Source organism: Platalea leucorodia (genome assembly GCF_965183815.1).
Source record: "Platalea leucorodia genome assembly, chromosome: 1".
In the NCBI taxonomy this organism is placed as follows: domain Eukaryota; kingdom Metazoa; phylum Chordata; class Aves; order Pelecaniformes; family Threskiornithidae; genus Platalea; species Platalea leucorodia.
The window spans coordinates 159,005,166-159,022,369 of record NC_138823.1 but is presented as its reverse complement, the minus strand read 5'-3'; the positions used below and the strand labels follow the sequence as shown (position 1 = coordinate 159,022,369).

At 41.4% G+C, this 17,204-nt stretch overlaps 1 protein-coding gene across 4 annotated transcripts in view; it reads right to left on the bottom strand.

Moving 5' to 3' along the window:
• The window catches only part of LMBR1 (limb development membrane protein 1), an 81,897-nt gene extending 66,772 nt beyond the window's left edge, over positions 1-15,125 (bottom strand). For 2 of the 4 annotated variants that reach the window (XR_014228970.1, XM_082319648.1), the window contains exon 1: positions 14,845-15,121. Coding sequence is in view for 3 of the 4 variants with exons in the window: in XM_082319648.1 (XP_082175774.1) it covers positions 14,845-14,907 (63 nt within the window). In the remaining variant the exon portion in view is untranslated. Of the gene's footprint in view, positions 1-14,844 lie in introns of all 4 variants that reach the window. The other 2 variants (XM_082319650.1, XM_082319651.1) reach the window with 2 other exon arrangements.
• Between the last annotated feature and the right edge of the window lie 2,079 nt (positions 15,126-17,204).

Below are 17,204 nucleotides of genomic sequence, written 5' to 3'. Positions count from 1 at the left end.
GCATGCCATTCCGTGATGCTGTGGCCCTTAGCCTTCACTAGTACCTGAGCGGTCATAGTGAACAGTGCTGTACACCAACACAGTGTATTTTGCTTTTTATTAGCTTGCAGGAAATAGATTACCTACACACCCCAGGCTGAGAAGCTACCTGAAGTAGTCCAAACTGTTAAGATTCTCTTGCTTGTGTACAACACTAGTAACCACCAAATAAGTCTTAGCACACAGCAGTTAACCAACTGAATCAGGCAAAACAGTTTGAGCAGTTTTTACTATTGAGTTTGCCCTATTACTTGTACAAGGTGTTTTGTTTAATTGGCCCTGCCTGGATCTGCAGTTCATAATATTGGCACCCTAAACGTGTTCTACTTCAATCTGAGCTTTAATCTCCTTTGTGATCTGAAATTGCAAAATTACTTCATTGGTCAACAGCTGAACTATTTCTTTAATCAGTCATTTAAAGATTCATTGCCTTTAAGAACTTACTGTCTCAAAAAACATCAAGAGTAGAAAAGCTACCCTAAGTGAAAGGAAGAAGTGAAAGCGAGAGTAGTGATGACATCCCTTAAAAATGTACATGTAAATAAGCGTATTACATCCAAATCAGCAGAAGGGGGGGGGGGGGGGGGGGGGGAGGATTGCCCAATCATGAATGACAGACTTTTTAAAAAATACTAGTAAAAATAAACGGGGAAGAGTTGTTTCTTTCGTGTAGTCAGACATTTTAATTAAAAAAAAAAAAGCATAGCCAAGTGTCTGAGCATGACATGTGGGTGCCTGCAACTGCCCTACGGATGGTCCCCAGAAGTATTACGGTGCCATAGGTCTGAAAGTGGCAACTGAGCTCATTTTCTGCGCAGGCAACGCACTACGGTGATAGCTGAAATACAGATGCTGAAAATTAGATTTCATAACTAGATCTCTGAATTCAGATATTTAATCTGAACAGAGTTCACTATTCCAACTTTCCAGAGGATGCTTCAAAAGGAAAGGTTTTTAATAAAGAATTTAATTCTTTTTATTTAAAGAATTCCATTAATAAAGAATTTTGTTAAGATGTAATAAAAAAATATGCTGGTATCAGGAAGAACAAAAGAAACTGAGAACAGCTTTGGGTTTTCAGAGTACTCTGACACAGGTTGTCCTGTCACTACGGGAAAATGCAATGCCGGTGCTGAAAGAAGAGTCCTTCTCTAGGTTTCCAGTTCCTCTGAAAACTAGACCAAGGCTACAGATAGAGACATCTAATTTTAGGCATCCACTTTTGAAAATTAGGTATCACATATACAGGGTCAGTAAAACTCCTTAAAAATCTATCAGACCCAAATAACACTACTCCTGTGTAAAATAAACTTAAGAATATACTTAAGCTCATTTTTTTGTTTAATTGTATTTAAAACAAGAATAAAAATGACAGCAATCTTGTTTGTATCTTCAAATAAAATAGATGACCTTTATTCTATCTGTGATAGCAAGGTTACAATGAAAATGTGGGTCTGTACTTATAAGGTACCACTGAGATAACTGAGGTATTTTGAGGGCACAGCAGGAGAAAGCTGTCCAGTAACATGAACTGTCGAAGGCTGTATTTCCCAGTTTTAGATGACAGCTACTTTGCAACTCAGCAATAAGGTGTAACTATGTATCTTACTAGAATTATCACTCTATTTCTGTCAGAATTGAGAACAAGTTTGTAAATATTTGATAAAGTTATTATTGATAATACACATATTTTTAAAATGATTGACAAGTAAAGAATTGAGTAAATTATAACCAATGAAAGCTTTAGTATCTTAACAAAAGACTATTTATAAGTGAAAAGTTCTTCATACTGACCAAAACAAGTCAACAAGCAAACTCAGAAACATTGCTTCAGTCTCAATTTATACTTAGTGAAACCCTATGATCCTGAAGTGTTTCTAACCATGCATTCTGAACAGCTCTCTAAAGGGAGCAGCAAAAGCCAGCATCCTAACTATTTTTAGAGTGGAACTCAGTTAAGTTGGGGAAAAGGAATGTGTTGCCCATGATAGCCAAAGAATAGACAGCACTGTCCTGTCACACTGCAATCCTGTGTTCATACTCCTCATACCGCTCTTTGTTTCAGGATATTTTTGTACTAAAAAAAAAAATACAGCCCTCGTTTATACTTGTTCTAGCTTCAGTTCATGTTTCTCAATTATGAATGACTAGGCTTGTATGCAGTACTCCAGGTAAGGTCTTATGGCTGTATATAACAGCACTAAGCCTTCTTTTCTGCACTGGAGATACTTCAACACATTCACCTGAGAATCACAGCAGTAACTTAGCATTATCCTCTGATCACTGCATCCATCCATGCTGTCCTCCCCAATTGCTTCCAGCAGAGCAGCTCTCAAGTTACAGTAGAAACTTGTTTTTAGGGTTCAAGTTCATCACCATGTCTTTTTTTTTCCCCCCTCCTTTAAAAAAACCACACCTTAATTTCATACTACATCTATTATTTTGGGGTAATCAAGTCCTTTCTGTACCATGCTCTAACCCTCCTTTGTATTGACTACATCTCCTAAAGAATTGGTTTTGTGCTAACAGAATGTTTTACTTCACTTTCATCTAAGTTGAACAAGATTGCTCTTAATACTGATACATAAGGAAACTGAATAGTAGCTTTTTTCCCCCCCCAAACACAACACCTATTGTCATGTACACTACAGCTAGTTTCTTATTCACTCTACAGCTCTTCTACTAAGGCGCACTGACCTTAGTTTAAGAAATACCTTTCAAGGCATTTCCTGGATATAGCCCTTGGCATATGCAAAAGAAACACTCCACCAATAGTCATGTAGCTTCAGAAAATACAGTTCTTAACAACTCTAAATTTGACTTTCTTAAAAAAACTTAGAAGAGGGTAAATCCACATATACCCTAAATCATCTGTCAACTTTTATTTCTAATCACTTATTAAAAGCATAGTCATACTGAAATAGGGCACTAATCAAAAAAGAATACCATACATAAATCTACACTGATATCTTCAGTGAAAGAAAAGCCTGTATTGGTTAAATTCCATCTTTTCTTCAGAATACTATTATATGTGACAGTATTGGAGCCAATATTGGAATACAATGTTAAATCCAAATCGTACTGCAAGCCATGTTTTCAATCAAAAAGCAGTGTTTTATGCCATAACCTACCTCTACAATAACAGCTGACAAAAGTTAAGGATGCTGCAAATGCAGCAAATCTAGGACAAGCTGCATTCCTCATAACCCCTAGTTCTCTGCAAGGAGTTTTTCACTGAGGCTCAAATGAAGCTCTTCCAGGTGTGACTTGAGGAGACAGTGAAGACACTGTGCAGAGAATGTACACAACTGTGATGAATAAGGATTTCTGACATTCCCTGATAGTGTCAACTTAAAAAAAAAAAAAACCAACATAACTTCCAATCTTATAACTTTTTTCCTTAAATTCATTTCAACTTTACGGAGGGGCAAAGTAGTTGTGGATCTGTTGCCATAGTTAGACTGCTCCTGGGAAGCTACTTCAAACCCAGCTATGGTACATTCTCACGTTAGAGGGGAAATACACTCGGTCCTTGTTTGACCAGCTGTATCAAAATATAAAGGAAATTAAGAGGAGTGAAAATTTTATATGGTTATAGTCAAACAGTCAATCAAAGCAATTCTTAATCATTTTTAATGTCTTTTTTTGTGTTCCCCCCTCCACACCACTCAGTAAATGAAAACAAAACACACGGATTCTATGCTACATCCAGGGGCTCCCTTTTAACAGGTGGCACATTAAGAAGTCTTCAAACCTCAAGCATATAATTCATTCACATCTCTTTGCGTGGACTAAATACAACCTCCGGTAAGACAAGCAAAAGAAGCCTGTCTTCCCCTGGAGTTCTTAATCTTCATTTGGGAAAGGAAGTGCTTTATGCTCCTGCTTAGATTACACACTAGACAGGCCAAGAGAGGGTACTTCTGGAGATGCAGCGCACTACATTCTTAGGTATCTTGTATCCAGCTCTTCCACAGAGTCATACTTTTGGATCTGTCACCCTAAGTCATCCAAGTATGATCCAAGTCATACTTTTGGATCTGTACCAGACAGCTCTCAGCTCCTATGAGACTGGAGCTGGAGATAAACTGCATGCATTTCAGTTCATAACTATGTGTGTCTAAGGGGCTGGCACTGAAGAGTCTAGCATTAAACACAAGCAATAAAGGTCTGAACTAACTCAAATTACATTGTACTTAGCCCACTGACAGTTACTAAAGATCAGCTGACATTAATTTGTCCATGTGGATGATCTTTAAAACTTTGGCACTGAAATTCATGCCTTGAATTGGTAAAACATCATCTTCTGTTGCAAGTGCTAGAGCTATACTTTCATGCCAAGAAAAAATATGCTCAAAATGCACAAGATACTCTTTTTTTCCCTGATGCACAAGATAAAACCATCATTCACAATTGTAATTCGTGTGTGTGCGCACGCATTAAAACCTGCATTTTTGTGTACAGAAAGATCAACAGCTTCTATTTTTCTAGCACAATATTCTTCCCAACTTCGTGCAGGAAAGGTAGCTGTAAGTTTATACTAGGAAAAAAGCATACAGCTGCATTGTCCAATAATTGTTCAATACCTGTCAATCAGTGTGCCCTGGCAGTGAACACTCCCAAGAGCATCCTGAGCTATATCACCAGAAGCAAAGCCAATAATCATGGGAAGCAAATCTCTCTCTCCAGTCAGCATTCATCAGGTCACATGTAATTGCTGTGTCCAATTTTGAGCCTCCAATATAGGGAAGACATTGGTTATTGCAGCAAGGAAGATGACCAAGGTGGTCAGGAGGCTGGAACATTTGCCTGGTGCAGACAGGCTGAAGGACCTCAGCTTGTTCAGCATGAGGACAGCAAGGCTTCAGGAGGACCTGATAGCAGCTTGCCAGTACCTATGAGGAGGTCATTAAGAAGGCAGAGTTGGGCTCTTGACAGTGGTGCACGGTGGGAGGATGAGACTGGAGTTAAGGAGAAATCCCCTCCATGAGGAGAGCGCAGCAGTGGAACCAGTTGCCCAGCAAGGGTGTACAATCTCCATCCCCGGAGGTTTTCAAGCCCTAAGTAACCTAGTCTGATCTCACAGCTGACCCTCCTCTGAGCAGGGGGCTGGGGTCCAAGCAGCCTTTGTTTCTACTGTCCTGAATAAATCAGCACCATTAGAAACTTTGTCACCTCATAATCCATACCCTTCTCCAGGTCATTTATGAATGTGTTTGAAAGTACTAGTGTAAGCACAGCCCCTGTAGGACTGTGTCAGGGATGTCCTCCCAGTATGAAAAAGCTGGACATCTTGCAGAATAACAACTTTTAGCAATAAGGAACCACCACAGAACTCCTTTGCAGAAAGAAGTCAGAGACCCTAGTAACGTTCTTTGATTTAACACGCTTCCAAGCACAAAACACAGGTTCAAGATTTCCACTTGAAAAGTTTCAAAGCAGACAAGCGATCATTTCCTCTCACTTGACTGCACACCGGCATTTAGAACGGGGACAGCAAATCTGGAGGAGCAACACAGACAAGTAAACAGCATTTTAACATGCTATGTATGAAACTAAAAGATCAAGAAGTTCCAAAACACTAAGGAATAGGAGAAGGAAGGAAATAACTTTAAAATAAAGTGACTGTATCAGTATTAAAGCAAGTTACTGCTATTACATCCACCAGCATTTCTATGCAAAGGATATACCAAAAAAAAAAAAGCTACAGATGTGATGAAGCATATAATGAAGAACATCTCCACTTCTTGCTGTTACTTTACAGAACGTGTCCTTTTCCCTAAATAGAAAAAACAGCACAGAGAAAAGAGAAGGCAGAAGTCACCCTGGGTAACACCACCTTGCATAATACATCTAAGAACATGTTTAAGAGTTGAAAACGGAACTGTCAGTGTTTTGCTTGACTGTGATTACTACCTACAGAAAAGTAGTAGTGTTGTAGTTCTGAGTTTTAATTTCTATAATAGAAACCAACTAAACATAGCATTGTACACCCATCTCTTACTGCTCTCATGTTCTTAAAGTATTTTAATGTGCATTAAAATGCCACACAGCAACTAAAAAGCTTCCTCCTACCATCCCACTTGGCAACTACTTTTGTTGACTCGTGGAAAGGATGGCAGGAATAAACAGCAGGAAAATACAGGTGGAGACAAGCAGTTCTCCTCGCTCTGTTTCTAATAACTCCATTATCCCACTGACATCTAAAAATCATACAAGGCGTTCCACCTGTTTTGGATGTGTCAACAGTAAGTTGCCTATAACAAACTATGTACACTGAAGAAAACTAAAATTTTTATCTCTGCTCTGAGTTTGACCTTGGCATTCATAATATCATCTGCTTTATTAACTATTTATTCTTAAAAACCTCTGCGCTCTGTGGTTAGATTAAATTCACTCTAACCCAGCCAGCCTTATACACTTAGCATGACACACTAAATTCAAGCTTATGAGAAAACATCAGCTACATCTTATGACTACAGATTAATTTTACTCATTAACACAGCCCTCCACACCTATGATTTCCCCCACATGTATGGTCTCCTCTCAAGACTCCTCCCTGGCTTAAGACATTTGCAAGAGGTTGACCCACTTTTTTTGTTGGTTCCTAAGTCATGAAGAAATCATCAGTGTTTCAGAGGCTGGGTGTCTAGACTTGCTCATCTAGGAAAAAATTCCACGATCTAACAGAAAGTACAAAAAAATCCAAAAAATATATTCCGTGTGCTAGAAATACAGCTCAGCTGAAGATAAAAAAGCCAGCCTCTACAGCCCTTCAGAAGGCAGCTTCCATATGTCATTTACTTATAACTATCTTCATGTTAACTTCACCAGCAGCAGAGCCCCACTTAAAACTAATGAAGGAATTCAAATCAATGTACTAATTTGTTAGCTTTTACATTCCCTTTTATATACTTAATGGGAATGTATTTATGTTGCTGGGTAAAGGGAAAAAAAAAAAAATGTTTTGACACCTCCACGACCCTTAGTAACAGGCCCAAGACACCTCTGTTCAGGGTACTGTATTCTATATCCAGTAATACACTCAAAACCCCTAAAAGAATGACTGCAAGTCATTTTTCTTTGACCTCTATGGGCTACAGCAATGCCATTAAAATCAGATTCAAGAATATTTTTCAGAATTAGTGCAAGATTTAAAAAGACCCTCTAGAATTAACACCAATAGCACCAACCTAGATCACGCTAACGTTCTGCCACTGAATGAGGGTATTATTCAACATTTTACAGCCAGGCTATAATAATCAGTTCTATTAAAACTTCACAGAGTCATTCCATTAAAAATTTCTTTTGGAAAAAATAAACTCAAAAGTCTCATTAATACAAAATTGTTTAACAATTTTTTTGTGTTGAGAGAGCTTCTTTGGCTAATATTAATTTCCAGGGCAAGATGCATAACTATCTTAGAAGACAGAGCTAATTAATTTTCTCCTCCTAACTCATAAAAATCCTCTTCCTTGTCTTCTCACACATACATACTGTAGAATTTTTAAGTAGCACATCTTTTTTTTCACCCCCACTCCCAAAACAAAAACATATATAACTGCAATACTTGTATGTTTTCATAATTCTCACCAATTATGCAGAGTCTCTACTAGACATAAGTTACCACAGCCTTAAACTCAGCAAATATTTCAGACATGTTGCTATTGTCAAATTCAACACAAACTCATCAGCACCACTTCTTCCCAGCAGCTAAATACATTAAAAATAGAAAGTACAACCGCGTAATGGAAAAATGAGATACTCAAGACATAAACAGGCACTTAAAATCAACAGTAAAACTGTGAAGCACCACATTTCAATGACAATCGTGGAGCCTAACACTGGAAACCACACCACTGTAAGCCAAGAAGCTAGAAGGCGGGGGGGAAAACTATGCATATATACTGCTTCTATCCTCTGTATATTAAACTCCACCATACACAGACTTCAGTGCAATCTATACACATACTGCTTGCTGTGGAGAGGACATGGGATATGGAAACAGAGGAACCTAAACAAAGTTCTATGGAGTAGTATTTTCCAGTTAATCAAAATTTTCAAAGCCAAATTATTATCAACGTGCTCAAATATTAAAACACTACAAAGCACTGGGGGCTTTCTTGGAACCATGTTGATGGACATTAGAAATAACTTTTAATATATTCAGTTAATCAAGAAACTTCTGTGTGGGAAGCAGCTCAGCAACACTGTGCACCACTATTCAACACCAAGCTGATGAAACATCAACATGAGCTTTGTCATCATCTTCATGAGAGTAAATTGGGCCCCAAAGAGCAACAGATCAAAGCTGCTTAAAGTATAAAGCGATTTCACCTGTCATGTGAATGACTAATAAGGGGGTTACAGCAGTAACTTATTCCAGGTCACCTCTACCTAGCTGTATGCTTACCTTTTATAGCGATGCAATAACCAAGGCTGTTAATTATTATATGCATAAAAACATAAGCTACAATCATGACTTTCAAAGTCTCTCCTGTTCCTGTGTTATAAATTACGTAAATTCTTGTACATTAATATTACCAAGAAGTCAGTGTCCCTAGTCATTTGACAGAAGTACATGTTTACAGGAAAGCTTCAGCGGTTTTCAAGGTAAGGGGGAGGACATGGAGAGAGTAGAGAGTATCGCAGAAGTTAAGACTTTCTCAAAAAGAGTTATCACTGGCCTCCTAAATGAGGATAAAAAACAAATGAAATAGGGGAGTGTGAAAGACAGGAAAGGAGAAAGCACTGCAGTTTAAAAAAAAAAATATATATACATATATATATATCACTTACACAACCTTCAAATAAAAGCAGTAAGCTTATATTGAATGAAGTGTTTTCTTCAGATAGTTTTCCTCAACTCAAATTCCCATCTCTGTCACAACTGAACTCTCACTTTCTTATCATAACTTCACTGGCAACATGCTTCAGATTCTCTCTCCGCTCTGACATTACCACCATCTCCTCTGCTGCTCTGCTCTCCTCTTCACTCAACCCTCCTCAACGTCTCTGAAAACACTTCTTTCCAGTGGGTCTGTGGCTTATAAACGCAATCATACACAGCATCCCTACATGACAGCGAAGACTGAGACGTTCATTACAACCCTGCGATCTCCCCGTTACATCCTGCCACCTTATCCAGTCCCTCTACTACATGGCCAGCTATCCAAACAAAACCCAAGATGGATATGCTTTTCTGTGATTTGTAATCAATAGCTGCTTTTGTTTGCTGTCAGTTCTTTCACTTTTCATTACATTTTCTCAAATCTAATTTACACCTTAATCTAAATTTTCTTAAGCAGATGTCTGTACCTTCCATGAAGTGTGTCGCCCTTTTGGTCAACTGCTAGCACAAAGAAACACACCAGTATTCAAAGGAAATTATTTTGAACCATAACTAACAGCAACTTTCTACCCTTTAACCTTTCATGCTTATTTTATGTAAACAGAAAAAGTGGAACTCTCCAAAAGTTGTTCCTGTTTTGGGAATAAGCATCTCTAGCCATTTGTCTACGCCAAGTATTTGGAGATGCCTATTGATTCCAGATGGATCCACCAGTGCTGATCCTCAGGACCAGAAGCCAGAGGATGACTCATCACTTCTTAAAGTTCAGTACAGCACCCATGTTTACAAGCAAAGCCATATTTTTAAGACAACAGAATGATGCCTACGTTTTATATATGTAATTATGTTAAATGTGAACCAATCTTTCAGCCTTGTATCTCATGCCACTACCATAAATACTCCTTTATTCCATTACAATTCTTTTCCAAAGCATTAAAAAAAAAATTAAGCAATACTGAGAAACCTAGGCAAAGTTATTTGAGACATAAGAAGCCATTTAAGATATAAATTACCTAAGTTTTCAGCATATGGATAAAAAAACTGAAAGGCATCAATTTTATTGAATAAAAGAGAAACTTGCATAAACAAACAAACACATTTCAGTATTTGTAATAAGTTTGTTCTTAAAAATCACTTATGCTTCTAATCAGCATTTTCTTCCTGGCCCACTATCAGAATATCATCACTTCTGGCATTAAAAAAAGGGTCTGTGAAGATTACAGTTTTTGTCTGGGGCATAAATTTAAGGAAGCAGAACTGGTCAGGAACAAGAGCACACTACCAACAGGAGTACAGTGCTCAAATCAGCTTTCTCATTTTACAGCTATATAGGGCACAAACGCCAGCAGTAACCAAACTGCACTAGTTCATGTAGAAGAATCCTGAACACCTCTCTACCCCAAAACAGGACGAGAGGACAAAAGGTACAAAAAGAAACCAGAGAAGAAAACAAAGCCAGTGGTATTAGTGTGAAGCTGCAAACAAAAATCAAAGACATGACAGTTGCAACTACCTAAAAAGGCCTTTCTAAACTGCTGGAAATTATTTTTAGATTCAGATTTACACACACACAAAACAACCATCGTATTACCTGTAACAAAAAAAAAAAAAAATCACCTTAATGTAGCTGAAGCAAAAAAAAAATTAACAGTGGTATGGTTTACAAAAAAAAAAGCACCTTCTGGTAGTGGGAATTGCATTAAGAAGTAGAGAAACTAAGTTTCTCCGAATACATAGCATCTTAAGCCTACACCCCTGAAAACATCTAGTCCTTCAAATGGAAGCATCTGACATTAATCATAAAACTACATATTACACCAGTTTCAACTTCTGTCTGGACTTGCACAAAGCGATTAGAGTTACAAGAGCACTTCTGTATTTGAACTTATTCTGCCAGGACTGATTTTTTTTCATGCTATATTTAATATAATTAAGTCATTTACAAATATATTATGTTTGATCTTAAGCTTTCTAACTAATAATTCTGTGGCCACCAAATTGTTTTCTTCCACAGTTTTCCCCACACTACAAATGCAAGCACAGTGTATTTATTTTGCCAAGGAAACCTCATAACCAAGTGTATGTGTCTATTTTTACAAGCTCAAAATCCTACATTTTGTAAATGGAAAAATAACATCAAAAAGTAGATCTAAATTTTAAAAATATAAACTAATGTTTATAGAACAGAAGACTCAAACTGGAAAAAAGGAGTGCAAGAATATTCTAAAAAGTAAACCCAGGGGACCACAAAGAGATTGAACCATGGCACTGACTTGATTCATGTTTGAAATAAACACTTCACAACAATACTAGCGGAAAACGGAACACTTTATGTTGTATAAACAGACATAATAACAGGACCCAGGGGAAAAGCAGTTCCCTGAAAGTTTAAATACCTTCCACGGACATGTAAGATCTCAGCAAACTATAAATGAATCTAAAGGATCAAGAAAGGCAAACTAACGAAGTGTACAAAAACTAACAGGTAGCATCAGACCAGCACAGAACATTGTCTGGCCTTTACAACTCTTTCACATGAATGCTGATCAAGTACAGAACACAGACGCTCTTCTGTACCTTGTAACCAACTAAAGCTGTTTTTCAGAAAGATGCCCTTTTTAGTTACAACTGAGTATGACTCTGGCTTTATTGAAGCCAAGGCTCTCACTGACTTAGAGCAAACTCATGGCTGTGGCATGTCTCCTATACTGGGTCATCAGTTCTCAAACTCCGTGTTTACTGTACTGAAGCTGACTTTTAAAGTTTGTACAAGTCTGAAAGAGTCTGGGTGTTTTCAATAACTATTCCAAACAACAGATCCTCAACACAGCAGATTCACATTTGAAGTGCCATGCCGAAACAACACTAGTGAGCTAACCTCCTATTAGTAAAAGATCATCCTCATGAAGCAACAAAATACAAGGCAGATTATTTTCTTGGAAAGAGGCACCCTCTTGAAAAAAAACAAGTACCGTACAGACACTCCAAACGAGGTCAAGAGCGAATGGGCCCGAGTTAAAGTAAGCATGAAATCACAGAGACAGTCACTTCAAAAGCAGATGAAGGATTTATTTAAAAAAAAAAAAAAAAAAAAAAAATCTTTTACTACCCTTGCTCAATCTATAAACATGTGTCAGAAACATTTCTCTTTTCGAGGTGGAACTAGCATAAGCTGGCACCTACAGAAAGAGACAGGCACCACCAGTAGAAGGATAACAAGCCTTTGATTTTTGTTATGTAACACAACTTTATGGAAAACTTTATAGCTTGCCAGTTCAGAGAACAGATGAAACAGAAATGAAGCATTCCACTGAAGTTAAGCTTAGTGTGCCCTTAGGACTCCATCAGAAAGCACTATCTAGAAATTCTGTATCTATTCAAAGAAAATGAAGAAAATTTGTAAAAGAAAAGTGAAGAGGGTTTTCTTTTCATCTGCATCAACTTACTTTGATTTCTCTTCTCTCATGAATCTATCGTTTTAGCTTCCAGTAAAGATTGGGCCATGCAACTAGGTCTCCAAAGACAATACTACCAGATTCCATAAATTTGACTTACTTCTTACAGGCATATAGATGTTTCCTCCATCGTCATATTACACAAGAAACATCAAATCCTTCTATTAACTGCTCCACTGCCCCCAGCCCACCTGCAGCTGGAATGAAAGTCTTGTGCATGTGTCAGAAAGTGGAATATGTTCCCTCCTCCAGCTGAGGGGCTGATGATTATACCCACTACCCACACAACAACTGTCTATTTGCAAATTGTATTCACCATGTAACTTCATAACCAGCAAGGGCAGGAATGATTAGGAGGGGGTGTTAACATAATGGTACATGTAAGCAACATACTCTGTTTACTTTATTATACTTAAGCTAACCACAAGTGTAATCATACTTGCAATATGCTTCTGTAGCTATGCAAGAGCCACAAGAAGGTTGTATTCTCAGCTGTGGATGGCAGCAGTTTATGCATTCATAAAACCCTGTGGTCTTCCAACATAAATTAAAGACAAGATCACAACTGTACCAATGCATGATTTAAAAGGCAAAATTGTTATTATTATCCCCAATAATTATAAATTATAATAACAAAATATAATAACAAAATTGTCATTATCCCCACTGATGGCTTGTCATCAATATTAAAGATCAAAGTACAGTTTCAAGAGCAAGAAGTCATTCACTGAATATTCTGCCTCTACTGTCCAAATAAAGCAAAACTGCACTTCTAAAATACGAGTTCTTGATGTCTTATGCGATTGCTTACATGATTACACCAATAGGAAGAGTTACCTATTACTCTAGAGGGGCTGAAAAAGCTTTAGAGAAGTAGCTACAGTATAGATGTGCTAGTTCTTTACGAATTTAATAGGCCTTCACTATCCGTAACAGCACCTGGAGAGGCTGCACACAGCCATTCCTTCAGACTAAAGATTCGTGCATCCTACTAGGTACAAAAGCACAATAAGTAGCATACAATGTATCAGCACAAGACTCTGGCGGATGTAAGTAGGAGGTAATTAGCACACACAGGAATACAAATGGAAAAATGGACACCAGGGAAAAGATGGATGCTAGCATCCAGAAGAGGTACATGATTTGTTTATACACCCGTGTCTTTGTAGCTCAAAGGAGATTAAGATAATGCTTAAAGACTTCTTTACAAAAGAGTATTTTTCTTTTTAAGCCCCTCCACTAGTCACACCTTACATGACGTATGCTACATCCACTCACAGAAAAGCAAAGGTCCAAACATTTTTCTTCACACAGACTTGTTTTGCACTCTTCAGAAAGAAATGTCCCAGAAATATAATACTTCACCAAAAGAAAGAAGGTCTTAACATATGGATTCTTAAAATATAGAAAAGAAATTAACACTCTAGGGATCCAAGCAAGTCTCTTTTTATCAAATAACCTAGCCATAGGCCTACATAAATCAGTTAACAGTGATGTTTAATATTGTCTCCCAATACAGCTGAAAAATACTTAAAGCTAAATTATTAAATCATATTTTATTCAAGAAACCAAGACAGCAGTAACAGCAAAGAGAGTGCAATTACCCAGCTGAGTTAGGATAGCACGTGCATAGAAGACAACACTACATGTCTCCCATGGGCAGCATACATTTCCTTCCTTGAATTGAATCAGAAGAGAGACAAGCCCCATCAAAACACCTCCATCGGCTTTGAATAGCCCTGAAAACAATTATGAGGCAGTCAGAGAGGAAACCGCAACAGCCCTCTCCATCTGCACGTAAGGCGCAGCGTTTCGCTTGCCTACAGGAGGCTGAGGAAGATGGGACAGCACAGGCGCTGCTTATGCGCTCTGCACCGCTCCGCTTGGAGAGCACCGGGCACGCAGCAGCCCTGAGCACGACACGAGGGGTTAAGGCAAACATGAAGGTTACACACATCCGTTGCGAACAGTGCCGCAAAAGGCAGGAGGATCTTGGTCTACAAGCGATAACGCGAAATCCCATGCCCGCCTTACAGCAACAAGGCTGCGCTTGCAGCCGGGGGTCGGACGCACGGCCCCGCGCACGGGAGCCCACTCAGAAGCGCACCCGCGTCCTGCATGCACACACTTATTTGCCCTTTTCGCTGCAGGCACAGGCAGAGGAAGACCCGCCACGGAGCGAGAGCTGGGACCCCCTCGCGCCCAGCCCGGAGGGGGGGACGCAGGCAGCGGTGTGCCCGGGCGGGACGGGCCCCCCCCGTCAGTCCGGACACGGGAGCGGGGGCGAGGGGCGAAGCAGCGAAGGGCAGGCAACGAAAGAGGGGAAGAGCGGGACAACGCCAGGGCTGCCCGCCGCCGGGGCTGGGGGGCGCCGGCAGCGCGGCCTCCGGGGCACGGCAGTGACAGGTCGGGGAGGGAGGCGGGAGGGGGTCGCGCAGCCGGGGAGCTGCGAGGGCAGGCGGCCGCGGGGGCCCGGGGGGGCGAGGGCGGCGTCCCTACCGTGTACTCCCGCACTTGGCTGTGGAAGTTCTGCTCGCGGATCGTCACCTCGTCCGCTTCCATCCTTCATAGTCCCGCGGCCCCCGCGCGCAATGGCGGCCGCCGCCGCCGCGCCTGCTCCTGCCCCCCCGGCGGCAGGCGGGCCACCATGGCCGGCGGCAGCGCCGGCTGCTCCCCCGGGCCCCGGCGGCGGCTGAGGGGCCCCGGCGGCGGCGCTGGCGGCTGGCTCCGCCGCTCTGTCACCGTCCGGCGGGGCGCGGAGGAGGAGGAGGGGGAGGAAGGGCGGGCAGCGCCGCCTCAGCTCCTCCTGCTGCGTCACCACGCAGCGTCCCCGCGCACACCGCGGCCCCGCCCCCAAGCGCGCGGGGAGAGGCGGGGCTAACGGGTGGGGGGCGTGGCCACGCCGCGCCGAGGGAGGCGGCGGGGAAGGGCGGGAGGCGCAGCCGCAGGCGCAGGGCGCGCGCGGAGGCGCGCGCTCGGGGAGCGGGGCCGCCCGCCAGATTCACCCGGCGGTACCCGGGGAGGCCCCGCAGGAGGCGGGTGTGAGCAGGGGCTCCGCTCCCCCCCAGGCAGAGCACAGCCAGGGACCGGCACCGAACCCGGCAGCGCGAGGGCGTGCGGCGGCGTTGGGGTCCAGGGATCCTCCGCGGACTCGGCCTTCCCGCGACACGCGTCAGAACTGCTAGTTTGAAAGACTGTGCTTAAAACTTAAGTTAAGACTTGTGTTCCACCTGTCTGGTGGAAGTTTGAGTGACTCCTTTGTGTCCTTGAGTGACTCCTGGCGAGCTGCCGGGTCGGGCTTCGGCCCAGCGCCGCAGGACCAGGGACCGTCTGCCGCTTGTTCCCTGTTCCCGCTACGCACACGGGCAGTTCTCCGTGCTTCTCAGTTTGCAAGTAGATCAGTTGTCTAAACATACACGAAAAACTATTAATCTAGGGCACGCAATAAATTATAGATGGTGATTTAGCAAATCAAACACTTATTTCTATCCAAATATGTAGCATTGTTCCAAGGAAGTTTCAAAAATAAAGATCATCGCTTTCTGCCTGTTTACGTCTACTGATGCATTATACATGATATCGGAATTATAATTGGCACAGATTATATTTACTACCCAGCCTCTGGCCCATTTTCATGGTTAAAAGCAAATGGTGAAGTATTTATTAAGTTTCAGAGTTAGCAAAAGTAATCTTATCTTCGACTGTCTGATGTATTTCTCGCTGTTCTGAATGCAGAACTTCCCTCAGCTTCCGTATGGCCACCCTCTCACCCGCGTTCTTCTGACACTTGTGAAGATAGAGACAAGGTATCTGCAGGCAGATGTGTGAGAGGTCAGGCGTGTCTCCGCTCGCTCTCCTCCTGAAGTCCACTGCTTGAGGAGGGAGACTTCCTAGGTACTCGCTGAGGCTGCAGGAACAGGAGAGGACCATTAAAAGCGGACCTGAAGGAGCAGGGAGCACAGAGTCTTTGAGATGCTTCTTGGAAAAGCTGTCCTACTTTACAGCTGTTCCCTGCACAGCACTAGATTGTGTCTGACAGACAATATTATTACTCATTCAGGTTTTTTCTTCAACTATTCCCACTTATCTTCAATCACTTTTTCTTCTTGGAATGCTGAAAGTGCTGAAAGCATCAGTAGCTGCCAAGAGGAACATTACATGAGACTTGGGCTTGTGAGAGTGGCTAGTGCCGTTCCCTCTCAGGAGCTGGTCCAGAGAGAACAGTATAACTGAAGACGAGGTTTATCGGTAGAAGTAATATCTTTTATTATAACAACAAACATGACTGGAAAAAATAGACATGTTTGGTATGCAAGAACCTGTCCCCAGAGAAATCAAATTCTCTCAGAGCTGCCTATCGAAATTAGGTCAGTGGACTCAAAGCCAAACCCTGCTCTTACAAAGTGTCATGCCTAACCTTGGTACAGAACAGATTTCATCGTCTTGTATAAAAGACCTACACAATAAATTGCAATGGTATTACAACCAGGGTGTGAAGAACCTCGCATTTAGGAGTCAAGCAGCAAGCTGATCCAGGCATCAAGGATGACCCACAACAAGCAGGTGGAAGAGTGAAGCAGTTTGGGGAAGACAAGACAGTGAAAGACATAGTTAGGAGTCAAGAGAAGGACCTAAGCTTAGGGCAGGGCAATCTATAGGCTCTGAGGGAATCTCTGCCAGTAAATACCAATACCTACTGCCTAGTTGGTTTGGAATCTGGGCCTGAGGTGAGATTTAGTTCCTGAGCTACCTGGGAAATGATTCATCTACTGCTAAGGAACAGCTCATGGAGTCTGAAACCAAGTTTATTTCATTAAGGAGGGCTGAGAGTTGTATGTGGGCGCCAAGGATTTCATACG